The sequence below is a fragment of the Aptenodytes forsteri genome, unplaced genomic scaffold (assembly GCF_000699145.1).
Source record: "Aptenodytes forsteri isolate BGI_AS27 unplaced genomic scaffold, ASM69914v1 Scaffold128, whole genome shotgun sequence".
Lineage (NCBI taxonomy): Eukaryota > Metazoa > Chordata > Aves > Sphenisciformes > Spheniscidae > Aptenodytes > Aptenodytes forsteri.
The window spans coordinates 55,625-75,256 of record NW_008794880.1 but is presented as its reverse complement, the minus strand read 5'-3'; the positions used below and the strand labels follow the sequence as shown (position 1 = coordinate 75,256).

The 19,632-nt window shown below is 37.7% G+C and overlaps 1 protein-coding gene across 1 annotated transcript in view; it reads right to left on the bottom strand.

Annotated features, from left to right (window-relative positions):
- The window catches only part of UHRF1BP1L (UHRF1 binding protein 1 like), a 47,221-nt gene that overhangs the window by 18,796 nt on the left and 8,793 nt on the right, over nt 1-19,632 (bottom strand). The window contains exons 5-14 of the mRNA XM_019470851.1: nt 17,972-18,112; nt 17,231-17,401; nt 15,702-15,882; nt 14,240-14,323; nt 7,529-7,711; nt 7,308-7,426; nt 5,318-5,459; nt 4,349-4,542; nt 823-2,321; nt 213-388 (exon numbers count right to left, since the gene is read on the bottom strand). Coding sequence (XP_019326396.1) covers nt 213-388; nt 823-2,321; nt 4,349-4,542; nt 5,318-5,459; nt 7,308-7,426; nt 7,529-7,711; nt 14,240-14,323; nt 15,702-15,882; nt 17,231-17,401; nt 17,972-18,112 — 2,890 coding nt within the window. The remainder of the gene's footprint in view (nt 1-212; nt 389-822; nt 2,322-4,348; nt 4,543-5,317; nt 5,460-7,307; nt 7,427-7,528; nt 7,712-14,239; nt 14,324-15,701; nt 15,883-17,230; nt 17,402-17,971; nt 18,113-19,632) is intronic.

The window sequence follows — 19,632 nt, the reverse complement described above, 5'->3', positions numbered from 1 at the left end:
AATTAAGTAGCACTACTTAAGTAGCACACCTTATTACTTTCCCTTGAAATGATGTGCTGTGAATATACTTGATATTATTGACTGGAGAAGCTAACAGAAATAGTGCTATAAAGTATCCAGGATTTGTTGCACTACAATCCTTTTGAGTATTATTTTAGTAACAAACAACAGTTTCATGTATTGCTTGGAAATATTTTGTTAAACCTACTTACCTTTCTCCAGAAAGCTTTGGCTGTCACTTCCATCACTCTCTATCAAATGATCCTCTAGCATCATACTATCAATAGAGATGGTATCCAGCGAGACTTGTGATGGACTTCTCTTCATATTCTTGTAAGAAACAGAGAATGCAGGGAGGTTGGACGGGCAGCGTTCCTTAGGCTTTGCACTTTTTAAATATAAAGATATTAGGAAATTATTATTTCAAATTAAAGGAAATTACATAGAAGTTACTTTAAAAAATTCCTCTAAACCAGGCAAGATGTAAAAGAAAAAATTTGATAGTTCAATAATCCTTTGGCAAGAAAAAGAGATAAGCATAGAAACAACATGCATTCCTATAGATACTTGTGTCAATATTTTTCTCGATACATATTTCATAACATTGAAACTGAAAGTAAATAGTTTAAATCAATTAACTAACAGTTCATTTTAGCTTTGATTGAATGTTGGATACTGTGTATCTTATATCTTTATATACTTTTAAAATTTCATCTACTACATGTTCACTTCCGTTGACCATTACTAAAAGTATGTGGCCAACAAGACTGATAAATATTTTCAGATAGTAGGAAAACTGATTTAGTATTAAATCTGCTATACCTTGATGAAGACTGGGATGCAAACATTCTAACTGAAGTCACCTTCTCTTTGTTGATTTCAAGCTCTTCAGATTCTAAGGCAGTTTCTGTTTCCAAGTCAGTGACTTGGTTAGGACAGCCTTCAGTTGTGCCTTCCTGTTCATTTAACTTATTTGAGAATATGTTTTTGTCATCGTCTTTATCAATGAAAAATTCAGTAGAATCTTCTCTCTTATTTAAAATGGACGCTGAATCCCTAGGATGCAAGCTACTTTTCTCACTTAGAGGTCCACAGACCTCCTCTGAATCGCTTCTACTGAAAAGTCCACTGCTTCCTCCTTCACTCGTATCTCCCAAACCTTTATCTGATGCATCATCTGAAAATGATGTTCCTTTCTGAAAATCCATATTACTGTCTGATTTAAACAAAAGAGGATCTATTACAATTCCTTTATTAACTTCAGCATTCAGAGGCTTGCAGTCATTTACATAATCAAAATTAGTAATACCAGCTTGCACTACCTTCTTGCCAACTAATCTGCTCTCTGAAGTAAGAGCTTCCCCATTTCCCAAAGGAGAGAGTTCTGATGCCATGGGACTTCCTTCTTCCACAGCTGGAGACTTACAAGGGTTTCCCTGAGTCACTGGATGGAGTAGTAAGGCTAGTTCTGCACTTTTCAGCAGGATCCCAATGCAGACATCCGTTTGCTTTGCAGGTTTTCCTGTCACTGCTTCTACATCATTCCTTAAGTTTTCTAGGAGCAATACAAGAGATTCATGGAGAAACAGCAAAAAAAGATACTGGTAATGATTGATCTGCACGCTTACATGTTTTTGAACACGGACAAGAACATGTACATCTGCATCAGAGGAAGAGCTTTCAGAAAGCACTCCTGAAGCGTCTGACATTTGAATGCCATTGGTCAAGGGCTCTGTCTCACTGCTGTAATATTCCTTTAGAAGTTTTTTACGTTGCAGTCTATTAGCAAGATCACTAGATTCACTTTTTGGAATGTTCAAAGCTGTCCGATTATGCGATAAAAGCTCTTTTTGTGACTTTGCAAATCTTACTGGCTGGCAAATCCAAAGTGAAAGTGGGAATGAGTCCACAAAGCTTATTGGTCGGCCTTTCCCACTTTTCGTTCCTTCATAATCTATCCAAAACTGGGAAAAATGCAAGGCCCAAACATCAGTAGCTGCAGATGTCTTTAATGCGTATTTATTCAATTTTGGGATGATATAACCTTTATAAACATCATGCATTTTAGTATCTTGTTCATGAGCATGTCTCTGGAAGATTGGATGCAAAAGATTAAAATTCTTCTGGGACTTAGGAAAAGTGGTGAAAGTTCTACTGAAAAATTCACAGTCTTTGAAGTTTTGAAACAAAGCTTCTAGATCAGAGTGTCTGCAGTTTGGCGAGTATCTTGTATTTGTAGCAATCATCTCTGAACTTTGAATGGAAAGTGCACGAGGTTGATCTTTATGAATTTCAGGTTTGTTTTCAGATGGGATGATGAACTGCAGGAGAGAAATATAATTTGTCTAATTAGAAATATGTAGATTAAGAAGGTATACAATTAAAGAAACAAAATAATAGCCATGACAGCTAAAATAAAGGAATATAATTGTAATTTTATGAGAACTCAAGCATACTAACACAGAACAGGGACAAATTAGGCTCACAGATTATCATTTGTGTTTCCTCTCATTTTTAAGAAGAATGCTGTGGCATCTGAAACGCAATGTTTGTACAAAAACGTAAGGGTCTCTGGCTTTTCTTATCTGCAGGGTTTAGATTTAGGTCAGCTATATTAGGCTGAAGTGTCTCATTTCTTCAACTCAGGAACAGCTTGGCAGAAAGTTTCTTCAAGTGTTCCAAGTATTTACAACTCTGAACTCCAAATTATAATTCTCTGTTTTTCAATATGATTTGTCAAATAGGCTTTTTCACTCTCTGAGTACTACAGTATTTTATTTCTATGTTAAGATACAAGGAAACAATTAAATGTGCTAACATAGCTAATATTCTTAACATTGCAGAATACAGAATAGGTATTTTGTGACCATTATCTGATAATCATAATAATTTTTTTTATCATAAAAAATAAAAAAATACTCTAACTCCTAAAAAACAACAAAGTAGTTCAGTATACTGGATTTAATTTAACTTGCATATCTTTAGTGCAAGTTTTAAAGAAAATACATATTTTATGCCAAATCCTGTATCTGATCTTGTCAACGTGGACCTTGGCCATGCTAATTTTGCTAGTATCAGTGACACTACCTTCTGTCACAACATCTCCATGCTGAATCTAGAAAGATCAGAGTAAAAAAGTCATCCTAAAGACATTTAAAAGATGGGAGTGATGAAGCTTCTTCATGTAAATAAAAGGACTCAGAACAAAACAACCAAATATGTAACTACATAATAGTTAACTATATGATATGTAAACATCAAGCACACCAATAATAAAAGATTCATAATTTGCTAGAATAAAAATAACACAGTTCATAGAGGGATGAAATAATTAATATGAATCAAGGTTTGAGGGATTTAATACTACTTTTATCTTCTCTTAGTTTAGTAGGCTATTCACATATAGTAATTCAATATTAATTTATTTATTCAATATTCAGTCTGTATTTGTAGCTGCCTGGTTGTTAGCTCTCAATAATTGTTTTCATTCAGTACAAACCATGTCCTTTTAAAGTTCCACTAAATATGCACTAAGAGCCCTAGGAAGATAACCATCTCTCCATACGCTGACTTTTTAGAACCCTTGAAACTTCTCCTGTGGGCACCATCAAAAAGACTCATTGTTTTGTTCACCTCTCAACCTTAGAAACCAATGCCCAATGCAAGTCGAGGTGCTTGGGGAGGGGGAGGAGCAGAAATCTGTCTACTCAATAATCCTTCTCCTCCTAAGAAGGAGAAGACAAGGGAAGCAAACATCTGATGTTCAGCTGCATTAATAAGCGCCACTCCCCTGGAATAAACATACAGAGAACTTGCGTACCTGAACTACAGCCAAGGGCCGGCGTCAAACAGAAAACAGTGAGAATGGGTTTTGGAGAAGGAAATAAACCTTCAGATGAACTGCTTTCTTTACTCCAGGCATTCACTAACAAGACGAAATAGTTTTGATATACTACAACCAAAGGAACAAGGGAGGGCCCTTGCATTAATATAGAGTGCAAATATTAATTTTTTGCTAATTATTTTTACTTCAGTGCTCAATTTTTTTTCTTCTGCTATGTCAGCTTCATTGAATACAGTGAAATACTTTGTTAATACTCCCATTCAGGTCCTCAATACAAAACGAATACCCCGAGGACAGAGATGAAGTAGTATGGAAGACCGATGTCTGTCTTCAAACCATCATATTCTGCATAGTTTTCCAGAGCAGCGTTTCTTATTGCGTGGGTTGTTTGTTCATTTATTTGACCATTTATTCCTCAAGCTGCTTTGCTAACAGCTTTTCAGAAGAACAGAAAAAGTATTTTCTGCCAAGGAACCATAAAACCCCTCCTCAGTGACAGCATACCTTTAACATTAGTCCATCAACTCTAACATCAACATGTTCATCTGATTTTGAATTGTCATTTAACTTGTACATGGCCATGAACTGAATAAGACTCTGTTTCAAATCCAACACAAACTGATTTAGCCAAAGAATACTTCTCTCATCCAGGGTGAACTGTAAAGCATTCAGCTGGCCATACAAATTTGGACATGGAACTAAAAGAGAAAACAAAACAAAATCATGAGAATAAGTAAAATGTTTAGGGGTTGTTTTTTTGAAGGGTTTTTTTTTGTTTTTTGTTTTTTTAAAAAACAAGTGCAGACTTGCATTTTATATCAGAGAAAGAATGGAAACCTACTCCTTTGGTCCCAAGGAAGAATAAATTGTTAGGAGATACCTGAAGTGATGCTTCTTTCTCCCACTCCAAGCAAGTAACTGAATTTTTGAATGTAAAAGCTAATATTAGAATAGAATGAAGTCTGAGGAGAGGGGGAGAATGCCCTCATTACAGAGGAAGGGCAGGACCAAGATTTTGCTGTCCTCAAGTCCCACCTCCAAGAAATCCACTGACATTTCTGTATATAAAACAGGGCCAGTCCCGTAACACATTAATAAAAATAACTCCAGCAGATCTTTGTTGCATCTTAGATACTACTGCAATAGTTTGAGTTCTTCTACGTAGCCATTGAGTTCTTTTATGTAGCCAGACAGTGGAACTGCAGAAACAATACATGTATGTTGGAGAATGAATAATTTATGTGTCAGTAAAAATGTGTGAGTGTTTTCAGACTTAAAAAACATGTTTATAAAAAACAGTATTTACAGGAGTTTGCCAGGAGCAAGCACTGTGGAAATGGAGCAGTGTTGTGTTCTTTCCATTTTAGAAGCCATTACCTATTTCCAGTTGTCAACCTCGAATCAGTATTAAGCTTCATAAAGGTGAAAGTAACACACAAAATTTATGGTTCAGTACAAAAAAAAAAGTCTTACTAGGAAAGTCCTTTCCATCTGGGTAGTAATATTCAGTGAATTCAATATGAATAGCTGGCATTTCTGGTGGAAGATAAAGTGACTTTTTATTGCAAGAGATCAGAGCTTTAGGGGAAGAACGACACTGGTCTGCTGTTGAAACCTGTAAAAGATAAAACATTAATTTCATTAATACATTACGTTTTTATGAATCATTAAGCATTTGTAGTTGCAAGGCACTGCCCCTAGTAGCATAACATTCCACTGCTCTCAGATGTAGATCCCCAACCACACAAAGTGCTGACAATGAGAAACACCTAGTTGCCTTGTAGTAAGAAGCAATCCACATAGAACAGTTTCACAAGAAAACTATATAGTATTAATGGTACCAAATCCCCTTCCTTCATGCGAGGCAGGAGGCAGCAGATCGCTTTCAAAGGCGTTCACCAGAAGCCTAGAATGATCTGGTATCTCTATTGCAAACACTACAGCTCCTGTATAAGCAATTATGCTAGGACGTGGTATATTTGCATACTATCTGTCCAAAAGGATCCATATCTAGATGATAAGGGATAGATAAGCTAGATAAGTTCACTACACAAGTGTTAGCAAGTCCTTGTACTGTTGTAAGGACAGATTCCAGTACATGCACCAACTCTTGACTGTATACTGCTAAGCAAGGTGTTCAGCATGCACCTGGCAAAGATACGTATGCTTGGCTATGCCCGAAGGTCTACTTCACAGGAGAATCAAGACACTATAGAACAGTAATCCTCCATTTCTGTTCCTTCCAATGTAAATTATGAAACAAGAAAGAGATCACCTTTTGATATATATTTGACCTTAAATTTCTCGGAATGTATCCTAGTTTAAAAAGTATGTTGTCAAAACAAAGCTCTTTCATCCAACACTTAATAGGTCAAGACTGCTAGTTTGAAATTAGCCAGCTTATTAATACTAAATATATGATGATATCTGCTTGTATTAGTTTCACTGGAAATAATGAATATATAACCTTTACAAGCCTGCTTCACTTCATGTGGTTGTTTTCAAGCTGCAAACATCTCTGTATTAACACACAAAAATTCAAGTAGTAACAGATCTATTTAGAAAAATAGCTTTTTGTACATTGTATAGAAATAATGACAATTAAAAAAATTGAAAATGTATTTGTGTAGGGAGGAGGAGGAGGAGACAAGCATCTGAAGAGTAGAAGGCAAGTGAAAACACTGACAGTACAAAATGATATTATAAAACCACTTCAAACCCAGATGAAGGCTCCCGGCAGCAAGCTGCAACCTCCCACTCTATCAGAAGTGATATGGCAAAAAAGCATTGAAAATTGGAACAAGAGCAAGTAGAAGTCACAATGACTAAGGGCACACACTAAGCATTTTTGTTAGGACCTGAAATTTAGAGTGTATCCTCCTATATCGCTACCATTCTGCCTTAGAGGTATACTCCTCCTCTATTCCAGTTGCCTCCTATCTGCACCAAAGAGTGAATCTGGTCCACAAGCAGCAACTAAAATTACTCACTCAAACAAAAGCTGGGGGGGGGAACAGTAAAAGTGTCTACTCAAAATATCACTGGGGGAGAGAGGGGCTGGATAAAAATTTAAAAAACTCTTAATTTAACATTTATAAAAAATATCCATGCGCTTTGAAAAAGATAACAACAAGAAAAGCAATAAATACAAACCCACATATTAAAATATTGGGTACCTAACATGGTGCAATGAAAAGATGAAATTCCAAATGTCAGGATTTGGGGAACAGTAGAACTTGGATCCAAATCATAATTGTGACAGGGTATCATCTAATATAAAGTCGGTAAGAAAATATCCACCAATTTTATCAAAGCAGAAGCAGGCCCATAAAGGTCTAATCCAATAATGAACGGAAAGACTTCTATTAATTTCAATGGGCTTCGGAATTGTCCCTTAAAAACCATAGTTACGTAACAGTCAAGGGCGAAGTAGCCCCAGTTTTACTAACTTGAAGAAATGTACCTGATATATATTGAAATCTGCAAGTCTAACCACAATAGGACTAGACATCAGTTTGCCCTTTGGTTGTTGGGAAGATACAGAGGAAGCCCTAGATGTTCCTTTCGGTATCTGTTCCTTGCCTGTAGGAAAGAATAGTGATGGAATCATTGAAAAGAACAGCCTTTTTTAGAATAGTTTTAACATTTCATGGAATTAGAGCATTAGTGATGCAAACAAAGTACCTGTTTGTAGGTTCTGAGGAGATACAGCAGGTGGTGATTTGGGAGGAGAATCTATGACCTGGTCCTTCACAGCCTGCTTAAGCAATTCAACGTTGCTTTTGAATTCATTTAATAATTCTTTGGCCCATCCACTTCTGGTTTTAGTGGCATCACTATAATGCATCCAGTGATTGCAGCTGTCTCCTGCAAATAAGAGGAATGGGGGAAACACTAACTCATTTGAAAGTTTGCTTCTAACTGCATAACAAGTTTCCACTATTTCACAATTCTTCTTCAAAATATAATCTCGTTGCATGCTGTAATTATAGAACAACAGAAGTTATAACAGATGTTAAAACAGAAGTTATATATTACATAAAAACAAGTCTCACTGCTTCACAAAATCACTCAGAAAACAATATAATATTGCCACCTGCCTTTTAACACCACTAATACTCAAAACATCATTGAATATTTCCAGTTCAGAGAAATCTGATGACACATTAATGTCACACGTGAGAACATGCAAAAAAATATTTCATTGAAAAAAAAAAAAAACCAACCCAAAACCGCACGTGAGAACAAGTAACAGAACAATGTTCTCATGCTCACTTTTTCCAAGTTTATCTTTCCTGCCAGAACTGTGTCCTAAGAAGCTCCTGGTCCCTTTCCAGAAATGTATTCTTTTTGTCTTGGCTCTATAGCACCTTTATGGCACACAAACAAGAAAGTAAGTTCAATCAGTGCTGCGGCACACACAGCCTTAAAAATCAAGCCCAGTGGAAATTCTTTTATTCCTAACATGTTTCTGTTCGTCAAGCATTTAAACCTCTGAAAGAAATCAAGATCTCTTCAAACAGTCCCTGTAAAAACAGTCTACTAACCTGTTCGATAATAAGGATGCAATACAAATAACTTTTATCAAGTGGTACATCACTCTTTAAATACCAGCATGCGAAAACTTACTTTATTTGGGACTTAATGAGCTTTTGGATACTTACACTGGGGATGAGTAGATATGGTTGCTATTAAAATAGGAAAATGCTTTGGGAAAAAATTGTGATTTCAAGTCTAAATGCAAAGATTTCAGCATGGAAGAAACTTTAAGAGAGGGGCCTATCATAGGAGACAACATTTTTCCCCACCCTCCTGCCTCACAGCCTTTTGACAGTTATTCACATCTTTCTATCTAAGGAAGAAGAGAAAGGAACAGGGAAGAAAACAGAAAGAGAGCAAGAGGGCAAAGATACATTAAATTCAAGCCCACGAAGCTGGGATTCTCCAAAACAGGGCTGAAGTGGGGTCACCCCAAGCATATGCATATAAACTCTGAAGTACCTACAGGACAGCAGCATTATAGGGAAAGCTCTCATACCCCTTCTGGAAAGTCAGTATGGGCAGGTGCCTCTCTGAAGTGCTTGCACACTAACATATGCAGCATGAGGAACATGTGGGAGCAGGAGGAATGAGAGATCTGCATGCAGCTGCAGGGCTATGATCTCATTGGGATCACAGAGACATAGTGAGATAGCACACAACCGAAATGCTGCAAAGGATGGACACAGGCTCTTTGGGAAGCACAGGCCAAGAAGGCAAGGAGGGTGAGTTGCCCCTTCAGTAAGATCAGTGGGAACACATGGAGCTCTGCTTTGGGATGGATGATCAGCTGGTGGAGCGCTTACAGGTCAGGATTAGAAGGCAGACCAACATGGATGATGTTGTGGTGGATGTCTGCTACAGACCATCTGATTAGGAAGATGAGGCCCTCTTCAGACAACTGGAAGAAGTATCACGTTCACAGACCCTGGTCCTCATCAGGAACTTTAGCCACCCCAGTGTCTACTGGAGGGACAATACAGCAAGACACAAGTAATTCATGCTCTTTCTGAAAGTGCATCGATGACCACCTCCTAACATAGGTAATCAAGCAGCCAAAGAGAACACATGCTCCACTGGACCCGATTCTTACAAAAAAAGGAAGAATGGGTCAGGGATGTGAAGGTCAGGGGCAGCCTTGGCTGCAGTGACCATGACATGGTGGAGTTCACAATTCCAAGGTGAAGGAACAAGGCAAAAAGCTGAATGACAACCCAGGACTTCAGGAGAGCAGCCTTTAGCCTGCTTGAAGGAACCTCATGGGATATAACCCTGGTCAGAAGAGGGGTCCAGGAGAGCTGGTTGATGTTCAAGAATCACCTCCAAGCCAAAGAATGGTCCACCCTGAAAAGCAGGAAATCTAGCAAATGTGGAAGGAGGCCTGTGTGGATAAACTAGGAGCTCCAGACTAAATTCAGAGATAAAAAGGAAGTGTACAAGATGTGGAAACAGCATTAGGTTACCCAAAAAGAATATGGAGGATGGCATTAGGGATGCCAAAGCCTATCTGGAGCTGAATCTAATGAGGAGCATTAAGGACAACAAGAAAGGCTTCTACAGGTGTTATCACCAGCAAAAGGAAGAGTAGGGAAAGCCCGGGCTTGCTGCTGAATGGGGCAGCGGACTTGGTGACAATCAACATAGAGAAGGCTGACGTACTCGGGCCTTCTTTGCCTCAGTCTTCACTGGTAACACTTGACTTCAGAATTCCCAGGTCCTTGAGACCTTTGGGAAAGTCTGGAGCAAGGAAACCTTCTCCTTGGCAGAGGAGCATTAACTTAGGAAACATTTAAATTGATCAGACATGCACAAGTTCATGGGATCCTGACGAGATGCAAACAAGTGCTGAAAGAGCTGGCCAATGTCATGGGGAGGCCACTCTGAATTGTATTTGAAAGGTTATCATTAAATAGTTATCAGGAAAGGTTCCTGAGGACTGGAAGAAAGCAAATGTCATTCCTATCTTCAAGAGGAGGATGAAAAGAACAGGCCGGTCAGCCTCACCTCAAAGAAGGCAATAGAGGAAGGTAACAGAGGTCAAGAGAGCAAATAATCCTGGAAACCATTTCAAAATACATTAAGGACAGGAAGGTGATTGGGAGTACACATGCATGGATTTATGATGGAGAAATCATGCCTGATGAACTTTACAGCCTTCTACTATGAGGTGACTGGCTTGATGGATGAGGGGAGAGCAGTGGATGTTGTTTACCTCAACTTCAGCAAGGCTTTCAACACTGTCTGTAACATGCTCAGTGACAAAACGATGAAGTACTGACTAGGTAAGTACACAGTGAGGTGGACTGGAAACTGGCTAAACTGTTACATCTTCAAGGGTTGGGATCAGCAGCATGAAGTCCAGCTGGAGGCAGTCATCTGTGGTATACCCCCCAGGCCAATACTGGGGCCAATATATCTTCATGAATAAGCTGGATGATGGGACAGAGTGCACCCTCAACAGCTCTGCAGATGGTACAAAACTAGGAGGAATGGCTGATACACCAGGTTGTTGTGCTACCATTCAGAGGGACCTCAAAAGGCTAGAAAAGTAACCCGACAGTAATCTCATGAACTTCAAAGGGAAATCCAAGTCCAGCATCTGGAGTACAGGCTAGAGGCTGACCAGCTGGGAAGCAGCTCTGCAGAAAAAAAAAAAAACAAACCTGAGACAGTAAGTTCAGTATGAACCAGCAATGTGTCCTTGATGTAAAGAATGCCAACAGCACCTTGGGCTGCTTAGGAAAAGCACTGCCAGCAGGTCAAGGGAGGTGATCCATGCCCTTTGCTCAACCCTGGTGAGACTACATCTGGAGTGCTGGGTCCAGTTCTGGGCTCCCCAGTACAAGGCGGCCATAAACTTACTGGAGTGAGTCCAGCAAATGGTCACAAAGATACTTAAGAGACTGGAACACCTTTCAAGGAAAGGCTGAGATGGCTGGGATCATTTAGCCTGGAGAAGAGAAGGCTCAGAGGGATCTTATCAATGTGTATAAATGATTGATGGGGGGAGTAAAGATGAGGGAGCCAGATTCTTCTCAATGATGCCCAGTGACAGGACAAGAGGCAATAAGCACAAAGTGAAATACAAGAAATTCCACTTAAACCTTTTTAAAAAATAAAGCTTTTCTACTGTGACAGTGGTTAAACACTGGACTAGGTTGCCCAGGGAGGCTGTAGAGTCTCCACCCTTGGAGCTATTCAAAACCTAACTGGACACAATTCTGGGAAGCTAACTTTAATTAACACCACTTTAATCAGAGGGGTTGGACTAGACAATCTCCAGAGGTGCCTTCTATCCTCAACTATTCTACAATTCTACATATGGAGGTGTCATCGCCACATTTATCTGTGAAAAGCGAAGAGCAGGCCAGATTGTAACAAGAAAAGAATATTTTAGTCGAGCTGGCACTGATGTTGCTACCATCTGAACTTATTGCTGGTTGCCCAGGAAGAAAATGCTTTCCAGTTTCTCATATTGTCTCAATATATCAGCTTGATCAAGAATTTCCTGTGCTGCAAAATGTCCTGCATGATGGCAAAGCAGCAGCTTTCTCTGATCATCATCCAGTAACACATCAGCTGCACAGATAATGGATCTGGATAAAAGCTTCACTGAGAGTAGGTCTGCGTGGACTAGTAAAGCGACGGACTGCTGTACAGACAGGTTTACAACATCCAATAAGTCTGGCTTATGTTAGGGTTATCACAGTCACTGGACACACAACCTGCTTCATTTTCCTTAAGTACTATGAAAGGCTATTGTTGGAAGGCTTCATTTTCAATGGGTTGGAAATTTCCCCTACAGCAATTATGCCTCAGACTCCCTTTAGAGTCTTTCTGGGTGGGGTCTGTTACAAAAACAAATAAACAAAACAAAAAAACCTCACAAGAACCCAATCTGCAAAATAATTAATTGTTGAGGGCTTTTTCCTGAAGGATTAATTGCAATTTCCAAGACGACTATACCAAAAGAGCTATTTCTAAATATTCCATAGGCCAGAGAGGTACAAAACCAGAAAACAGTCTGGTAAGAGTCACAGAAGTATATAGCTGTTTCCTGCTTGCCCGCTGTTACAGAGTATTAATATGGTGTTGTCCTTCAGTATGCAATATTGCAGAGCCTCAGCTTCAGGGTAGGAATGCTCTGCATATCAGGCAATAGCCTGATACAGCAGTATAGAGAGGCATGATACCTACATGGCTAGAAAACTCCCTTTGAACCTTCAAGATCAATATCTGCTCTTTTTGCTTTGAGTAAAGGGACTCTCCCCTCTGTGACAATAGTTTGCCCACAGAATTGACACACTCTTCTAAAATGGTGAGAAGATGACAACCTCTTAAAGTCGAAAAAGAAACTTTCTGGCATGTTCCCTCCCCCTCCACACATACACCCTATGGGATCAAACACTACCACCTTTGGCAGTTTTTTGTCATAGCTTATTAGTGAGACCTAGATTTCTGTTACTTAAACATACTTGTACAGAACACCATTTAAGACTGCAGGAGAACACTACCTTTAGAGGCACCACCTTTACTCTGCAGATGATCTTCTCCATCTCTGGTTTCATGCAGTGGGAGTTATGTCCCATGTAGCCATTACCTAAAAGCATTCTCAGTGAGCTTCTAACATGCCCATCCAACAGCCTACAGTGCATGGTTCAATCTGGCTAAGAATCCTTCCAAAAGAAACAATCTATTTCCCTGGTTCTCCACATTTTCTCTGAGAAGAGCTCACAGAAATCATAGATAGATCAGACCCTCACTTAGACATAATAGGAATCAGAAGTGACAGTAAATGAAAAACATAGCTGGGTCACAAGACAGGCATGTGTTAAACCTCTGTAACTTAAGGTCCCACTTTTATAGGACAGGAAACCAATATCACAAATTTCAAACCATATTAGGCCAATCTATAGCAAAGAAAGAATACTGTTTTTCTTAAACATACACAGCCACAGAAAAGAATATGCTTATTTGACCTATGCTAAATGACATTTTTTAAGGTGCAAAAATTATACTTGCTACTTATGAATGAAACAGATTGACATAACAGGATTCCATCTACAACCATGAGTGACAAGAAGGACATGAGGCAAGCTACAGCTAATTCACATCTTTAATGTATGTGGATAATCACTCCGAAATTACTGGTCTGTGTTAGTAAAAAGCAAAACAAAGCACAACCAAACCCCCCCCCACCAACTAAAAGCCCCACCACTGTACCGGATTGCCTTTGATCTCAAATTCAACAGCAAACTTATTTTGTCTCTTCTAAATTTTTTAGATTTCTGAAAAACATATTTACTAGAAATGATTTGTAAGAAATGCTTCTTTGGAAATTGCTAACATCTGTTTAATAACAATTCCTTAACAAAAGGCTATACAATTGAACCTCTACACACTGGGATTCTTGTCTAGCAAAGTAAAATAAAAAACAAAGCACTGCTTGCAAATGGACATAAAATGATAGACTTCTATATGGAAAAAAATCTAGCAGTTTGACTTTTGCAAATATCCAATTAGTGAATTCTCAATCTGCTACACTGCCTTCCTCTGTCAACACACAATTCTTTTCATGTCAGAAATGTGTAAACACCGTTTTGTTGACCAAACAGAACAGTGAAAAGGAAAAGTGTTTGGCCTAAAATAGCTCATTCACAGAAATTAAATTGGTTCCCAGGTTGTTGCTTTTGTTGTTTGTTTTTGCATATAGAAGGAAAAAAAAAGGTGTGTATTTCAAATGCTTAAAACATTATTATCCAAGCCGTATACATATACACACACAAACAAATTTTTTAGTATTCAAGCAAGATAGTTACATTCCACAGGTAATTCACAAAATGCTCACTTTCATACCTGCTTTGTGAAATGGATAATAGTCCACTGTTAAATAGCTGAAGGAAAGCTGCATGGCCCCTCCTGTAATGCGTCTATTTGAGTCTGTAAAATAAAACAACGCTCAGCTCTGCAGACATTGTATTTAGCATGTTAGTTCTCATGTTGCTGCATTCCCTTAAACACCTAACAGCTACTTCTTCCTCCCCTTTAACTGGCTCTCCTTACAACCTCATTATCTTCCCTCAAAATTTTCATTTAGGTAGTCTTCACCGGTTTCTAAAGATCGGCTTGTAGAACTCTGTGTTCTGTACTTGGTCACTATTAACAAATTGCATATTGTTTTAAATGCTATTAAAAAGTAAAGACAACTCTTTCAACACGTATTACTGCAGTTTTTCTGAAACAAAACTTTTCACACTGAATATATGATTATGACCAGTCATTCGAAGTCAACATTTACTTTCAAGAACATTGTAAATATAATTTATTTTATTTCACAAATATTATTGCAGTGAAGAGGTCTTCTGAGAGTCCTCTGTTCTGATTTTTCCACTGCTAAATTTAAACTTCATGGCCAAAAATAAAGGACCAATAAAGAGATCTCACTAAGAATGATAAACCCCAACTGCAGTAGATACACTGCATGTAAGGAAATACATCCCTAGCCAGTGAACCTTATGCTCTGCTGCTCTGCAAATGTCTTCCCTAATCAAGGAAATACATTTGCCAAAATCTAAGTTTTCCATACTCTTTTCTTCAGCAGACCTTGTATGCCTCTATAAATTTTTCAGTGACTAGCCAGCTCCTTGAATATACACTGATGTGTCATTCTCTTCTGATCACTTTTAAAAGGCATGAAAGAAGTGTCATTTGTCTTCTTTTTTCCTGATTCTAAATATGGCTATATGCAATAGCCTTTCATTTAAAAAAAAAAAAAAAAACCACACCAAAGTACAAGTATTACACACAAAATTATAAGGCCACAGAACACTTGTTCCATTCTTTCTATGTGCTGCAGAGCATACCAAATTCTCTAAATTAGTAACACAAAAGGACTGCTCTTTTATTAGTCTGTATTTTATAAGAGTATTACAGAAGCAGATTGTATAGTGACCCTTTCAAGCCACAGTAATGTTGCCACTGCATTCTTCATAACCCAGTTAACTTGTAATATAAAAGAAAAAAAACAGTAACAATCAGACTGGACAGAATCAGTTTCTAGAAGACAGGAAAAGCACTGAAGCTACTAGCACTCTTAGCAGTTTTTATTGCATTTATTCTAAAATAATTACATTTAATAATGAAATGCTGTCCTGATAGAGGCATCTAGCTGATTTTAAATGTGTCTACAGACACTGAAGACAATTCTGAATATTCCTCTAAAATAAAGACTCTCAATTAACATTATTGTATTCCTGAAAATGTCTTCTAAAGATTATTATGGTGCACAGGCATGTTACTTTAAAAAAAAAAAAGTTACCTTTTTCTTTAGAATGGATATCATCACATATATGTAGGTCCAAATGGGAAATTACTAAGTGATGAGAAGTTTCCTTAACATCAAAATCATTAAACAATTTTACTATTGCATCGTTTTGATCAGGTGCTACCGTTGTCTGGTGCGCTTTCACTTGCTGAGAGCTGGGTGCAGGGGCAGAGCTCTGAAAAAATATTTAGTCATATTGATTTATAAAGTTTATCCTTCCTTTCAAGCATAAGTACCCTTTTACTTACTCAAAACACGCCTTGGAAATAAGGAAAAATCTGCACCACGTGCGTTCACCTTGGATCGTTACTGAGATTTAAGTGTGCTGTTTTAGAATAAAGCTAAGTTGGGCTAATGACTAGGTGTCACAAAGAGGCAATGGCAGTGCATCCCCCATTCTCCCCTTCCTCCATACTTCTTTACACCCCTGTCACTTGCAGCACTGGTATTTTTCTAACTTTTGCTGCAAGCTGTTCAGGGAACTAAACCAGCAGAAAACTATCGATTTTTTGTTGGGCTCATTTCTGCTAGTTTAATTCCCCTACGTCACAATAGGGTCAAACGTGAGCCAGTGCCAGTCCAGGGAATTGGTGAGATGCAAATACATGGAATTGAAGAATCAGGACCTCCCTGCTCAGTAACAGCTAACCATTAGATTGCTGTAGCTAAACCATCAAATCACATCATAAGTCATCAGGACCACCACAAGAACGGAACTCTCCATTACAGTACGCTAGCTTTATTGTTAGAGATTCTATACAAATGACTTCACTCAATCAGTCTTAGTAACAAATTATGTTTTATTTTTATAGGACTATCTTTTATCAGTGTATTTGTGCTGCTTCTTCACAGACAAGAAGAGGTCCCTCCCCCCAACACTCACAAAGCCCAGTTGGTCTAGTCTGCTGTATGTGCTGGAAGAAGATCACGATTTACGTAAGACTACCTTACATGCAGCATCAACATCACATCTATTCCAGCAGAAATATGTTAAAAGTAGAATTATTTTTCACTATGTATTCCAACAAGAGAGCTGCATGAAGGAAAGCTCTTAGTAAGAGCTAACGTTTCAGTACCATAAAAACAAACTGGACAAGCACTGAAAAACTGTATGTTTTTACACAGCAACAAAAACTTTAAATCATTATAGTAAGCATATCTATCCACACATTAAAGTTACCTTAGGGTGTCCTAATTATTTTTTTTTAATTCATAACCAGAAAATATTTGGAGAGCAAATTTACTAAACAGTCAACTTAAGTAAATACAGAAGTCTATATGCTCTGTACATGGATAAAAAAATACAACTATTTTCTTTCCTGCAATTAACATCAATAGACTTTATTTTACAAGATTTTGTGTATTTTATACTACTGTGATTCATTCCCAATGTAATTTAAGATATACAGCTGAATGAAAATGAGTAACTGAACATTCTCTAAAATAAATTAACACAACTAACCACACTGTGTTGTATTTTAGAACACCTGATAACGATATAGCGAGACAATCAATTGTCATACCTGTGCTGTTTCAGAAGCCAAGCTTTTTCTCTGTTCTGTTGATTTCTCTATGGCTTCACTAAGAGATTTGGCATATTGCACCATGGCTTTCAACTGGGAATCGGTCAAAACCCATAGCAAATCATCCAGAATCAGAACCAGTTTTGATGCCACTACATTACAATCCTTTAACTGTAGAATAAAAATTTAAACAAGTCAAATGGGTCCATTAAATACTTACATTTCTTATATAAAATACAAGGATAAAAAAAAAGTTGAATGCAAAACCACACTTCCCAAAAAGCAAATTTCTTCCATATAAATAACAAACATTTTTTATTTTAAATTGTTTTCTTCTCATTAACTAAAAAGTACCTAAGATAAAGTACATTTATGCCTCATTTTTTATTTGTTTGGCATGCATTGGATATCAAACTGATGCATTTCTCTACATGTAAGTAATGTAAATATTGCCAGAATCTAGAGGTAAGTTAGCATGTATCATCATAAACAAAGCTCTGCAGATCAAACAATTTCATTAGTAGTACCTGTGCAAGGTCTTCATCTTCAAATACTGCCTGCAATATTTCTTATAAACTCTACAGTCTTACCGATTATATGTTATTAAAAATTTAGTTCAGGGAATTCTACATTTTATACAGCTTAAATTTAAAACCTTTACTATGTGCACGTATGCATTAAGAGCATGAGTTAAAAATGAATTCATAAAATAATAAAAGATTTCAAACTTTTCAAGTTTACCCTTCTTTTAAGCGTGACCCTGATTTTTGATTGGTTAGTAATCAGTCGAACTGGAGCACTCATGATTTCATGCTTAGAACTCTGGATTGCATCTGCTTCTATTCTGATCATCTGCCAGTTGATTTCTTTAAAAGTCAAAACCTTTAAAGAGAGAGAAAAAGAGAAAAACAACTTCATGCAATATGACAGTTTACTTGGACCTAAGCATGTGCATGTGTATGTATATACCTGTACATATATACTCACTCACATGTATCCTTCATGCAGAGCCACATGAACAGAACAGATACAAGTCACTTGTTAGTCCACTTACAGGTGTCAGGAAGTAAAGCCCTGATCCTTCTCTCTACCTCCAGAACATCACAGAAATGTTAAGCTAGTTCCAAGCAGGCAGAGGTAACAAGCAGCATTTAAAATATTCAGAAGAAAATAAAGGTCACAATTATTGCATACTAGATCGCTTTTGGTAGAGGAAAAAAGATTGTGTAGTTTAGTTTCAAAATGCTACATCCCAGTATATAGGAAAAGAGGGGGGAGGGAAGCAAAGCTACAGGATGGGAGAGGTTTTTGGAGTGTTTTATTTCAATTAAAAGAGAAAGTTAAACATTGAGCACATTGTATGCCATATAGACTCCACAAGCTTTGAATCCATTACATGGATTTCTAGAAGACACAGCAAGCAAACATTAGAATAATGATACAAGAGCAGCAAGTACAGCTGGATACTGAAAATCAAATATGGGAAAATGAGTGACTGTCCAGCAGCAACATCATGGAGAACATCAAATGAACAGGATATCAAGAGGAAAAAACATTAATTCTAGTTTCCCTAAAACTCCTTCCTACATTAAACTCTGAAGAAAAAAAGATCAGCCATGGGGGAAGTGGAAGAGGGAAGAGTTTGTTTGGCACATGTCTGATTTTTCAGCTGTCATTCTCCTCTTGTCAATTTGAAAACTGTACAGCCTATGTCCTGCAAATAGAAGCAGAGACTTAAGTAAAACATACCCAATGTGTTTGGGAAGGAGGCACACACAATGAAGTGAACAAGATGGAAAGACACAGTGCAAAGTAGCCTGAAATATACTATTTACAGAAAAGCAGAGTACCTACCCTCCTCATCCAGGAGATGCAGCGTGAATGGAAGCTTCTAAAAAAGTTTTAAGGAGATTCCTTATTGCGTTAAGAGTGTAGCTACAGTGCAAAGCTAAAAGCTTACTCCCTTGAAATGTAGTTTAGCACAAGTTATCTTTATAGTACAGTGCCAGTTTTGTTTTTTCACCTTTTCATGCAATTTACTGCTAACAAATCATTCACTACCGTTTCTAGAGATTTATGTTTCCAGAATTCATTGCACTACAAGGAACACTCCCCAAGGAAAGCTCTGTTGTATATGGACAACTATTCAGAATCAAATTCTTCCTAAAAAGCACAAAATAAAAAAATATGGCAATACAAAATTCCACCTAGTCAAACCTTAATCCTTCCCTCTTTAGACTTCATTAACAGATGAGCATTAGCATACAGATAAGCTGCAGGAAACTGTCCTGGTTTCGGCTGGGATAGAGTTAATTTTCTTCCTAGTAGCTGGTACAGTGCTGTGTTTTGGATTTAGCATGAGAATAATGTGATAACACACCGATGTTTTAGTTGTTGCTAAG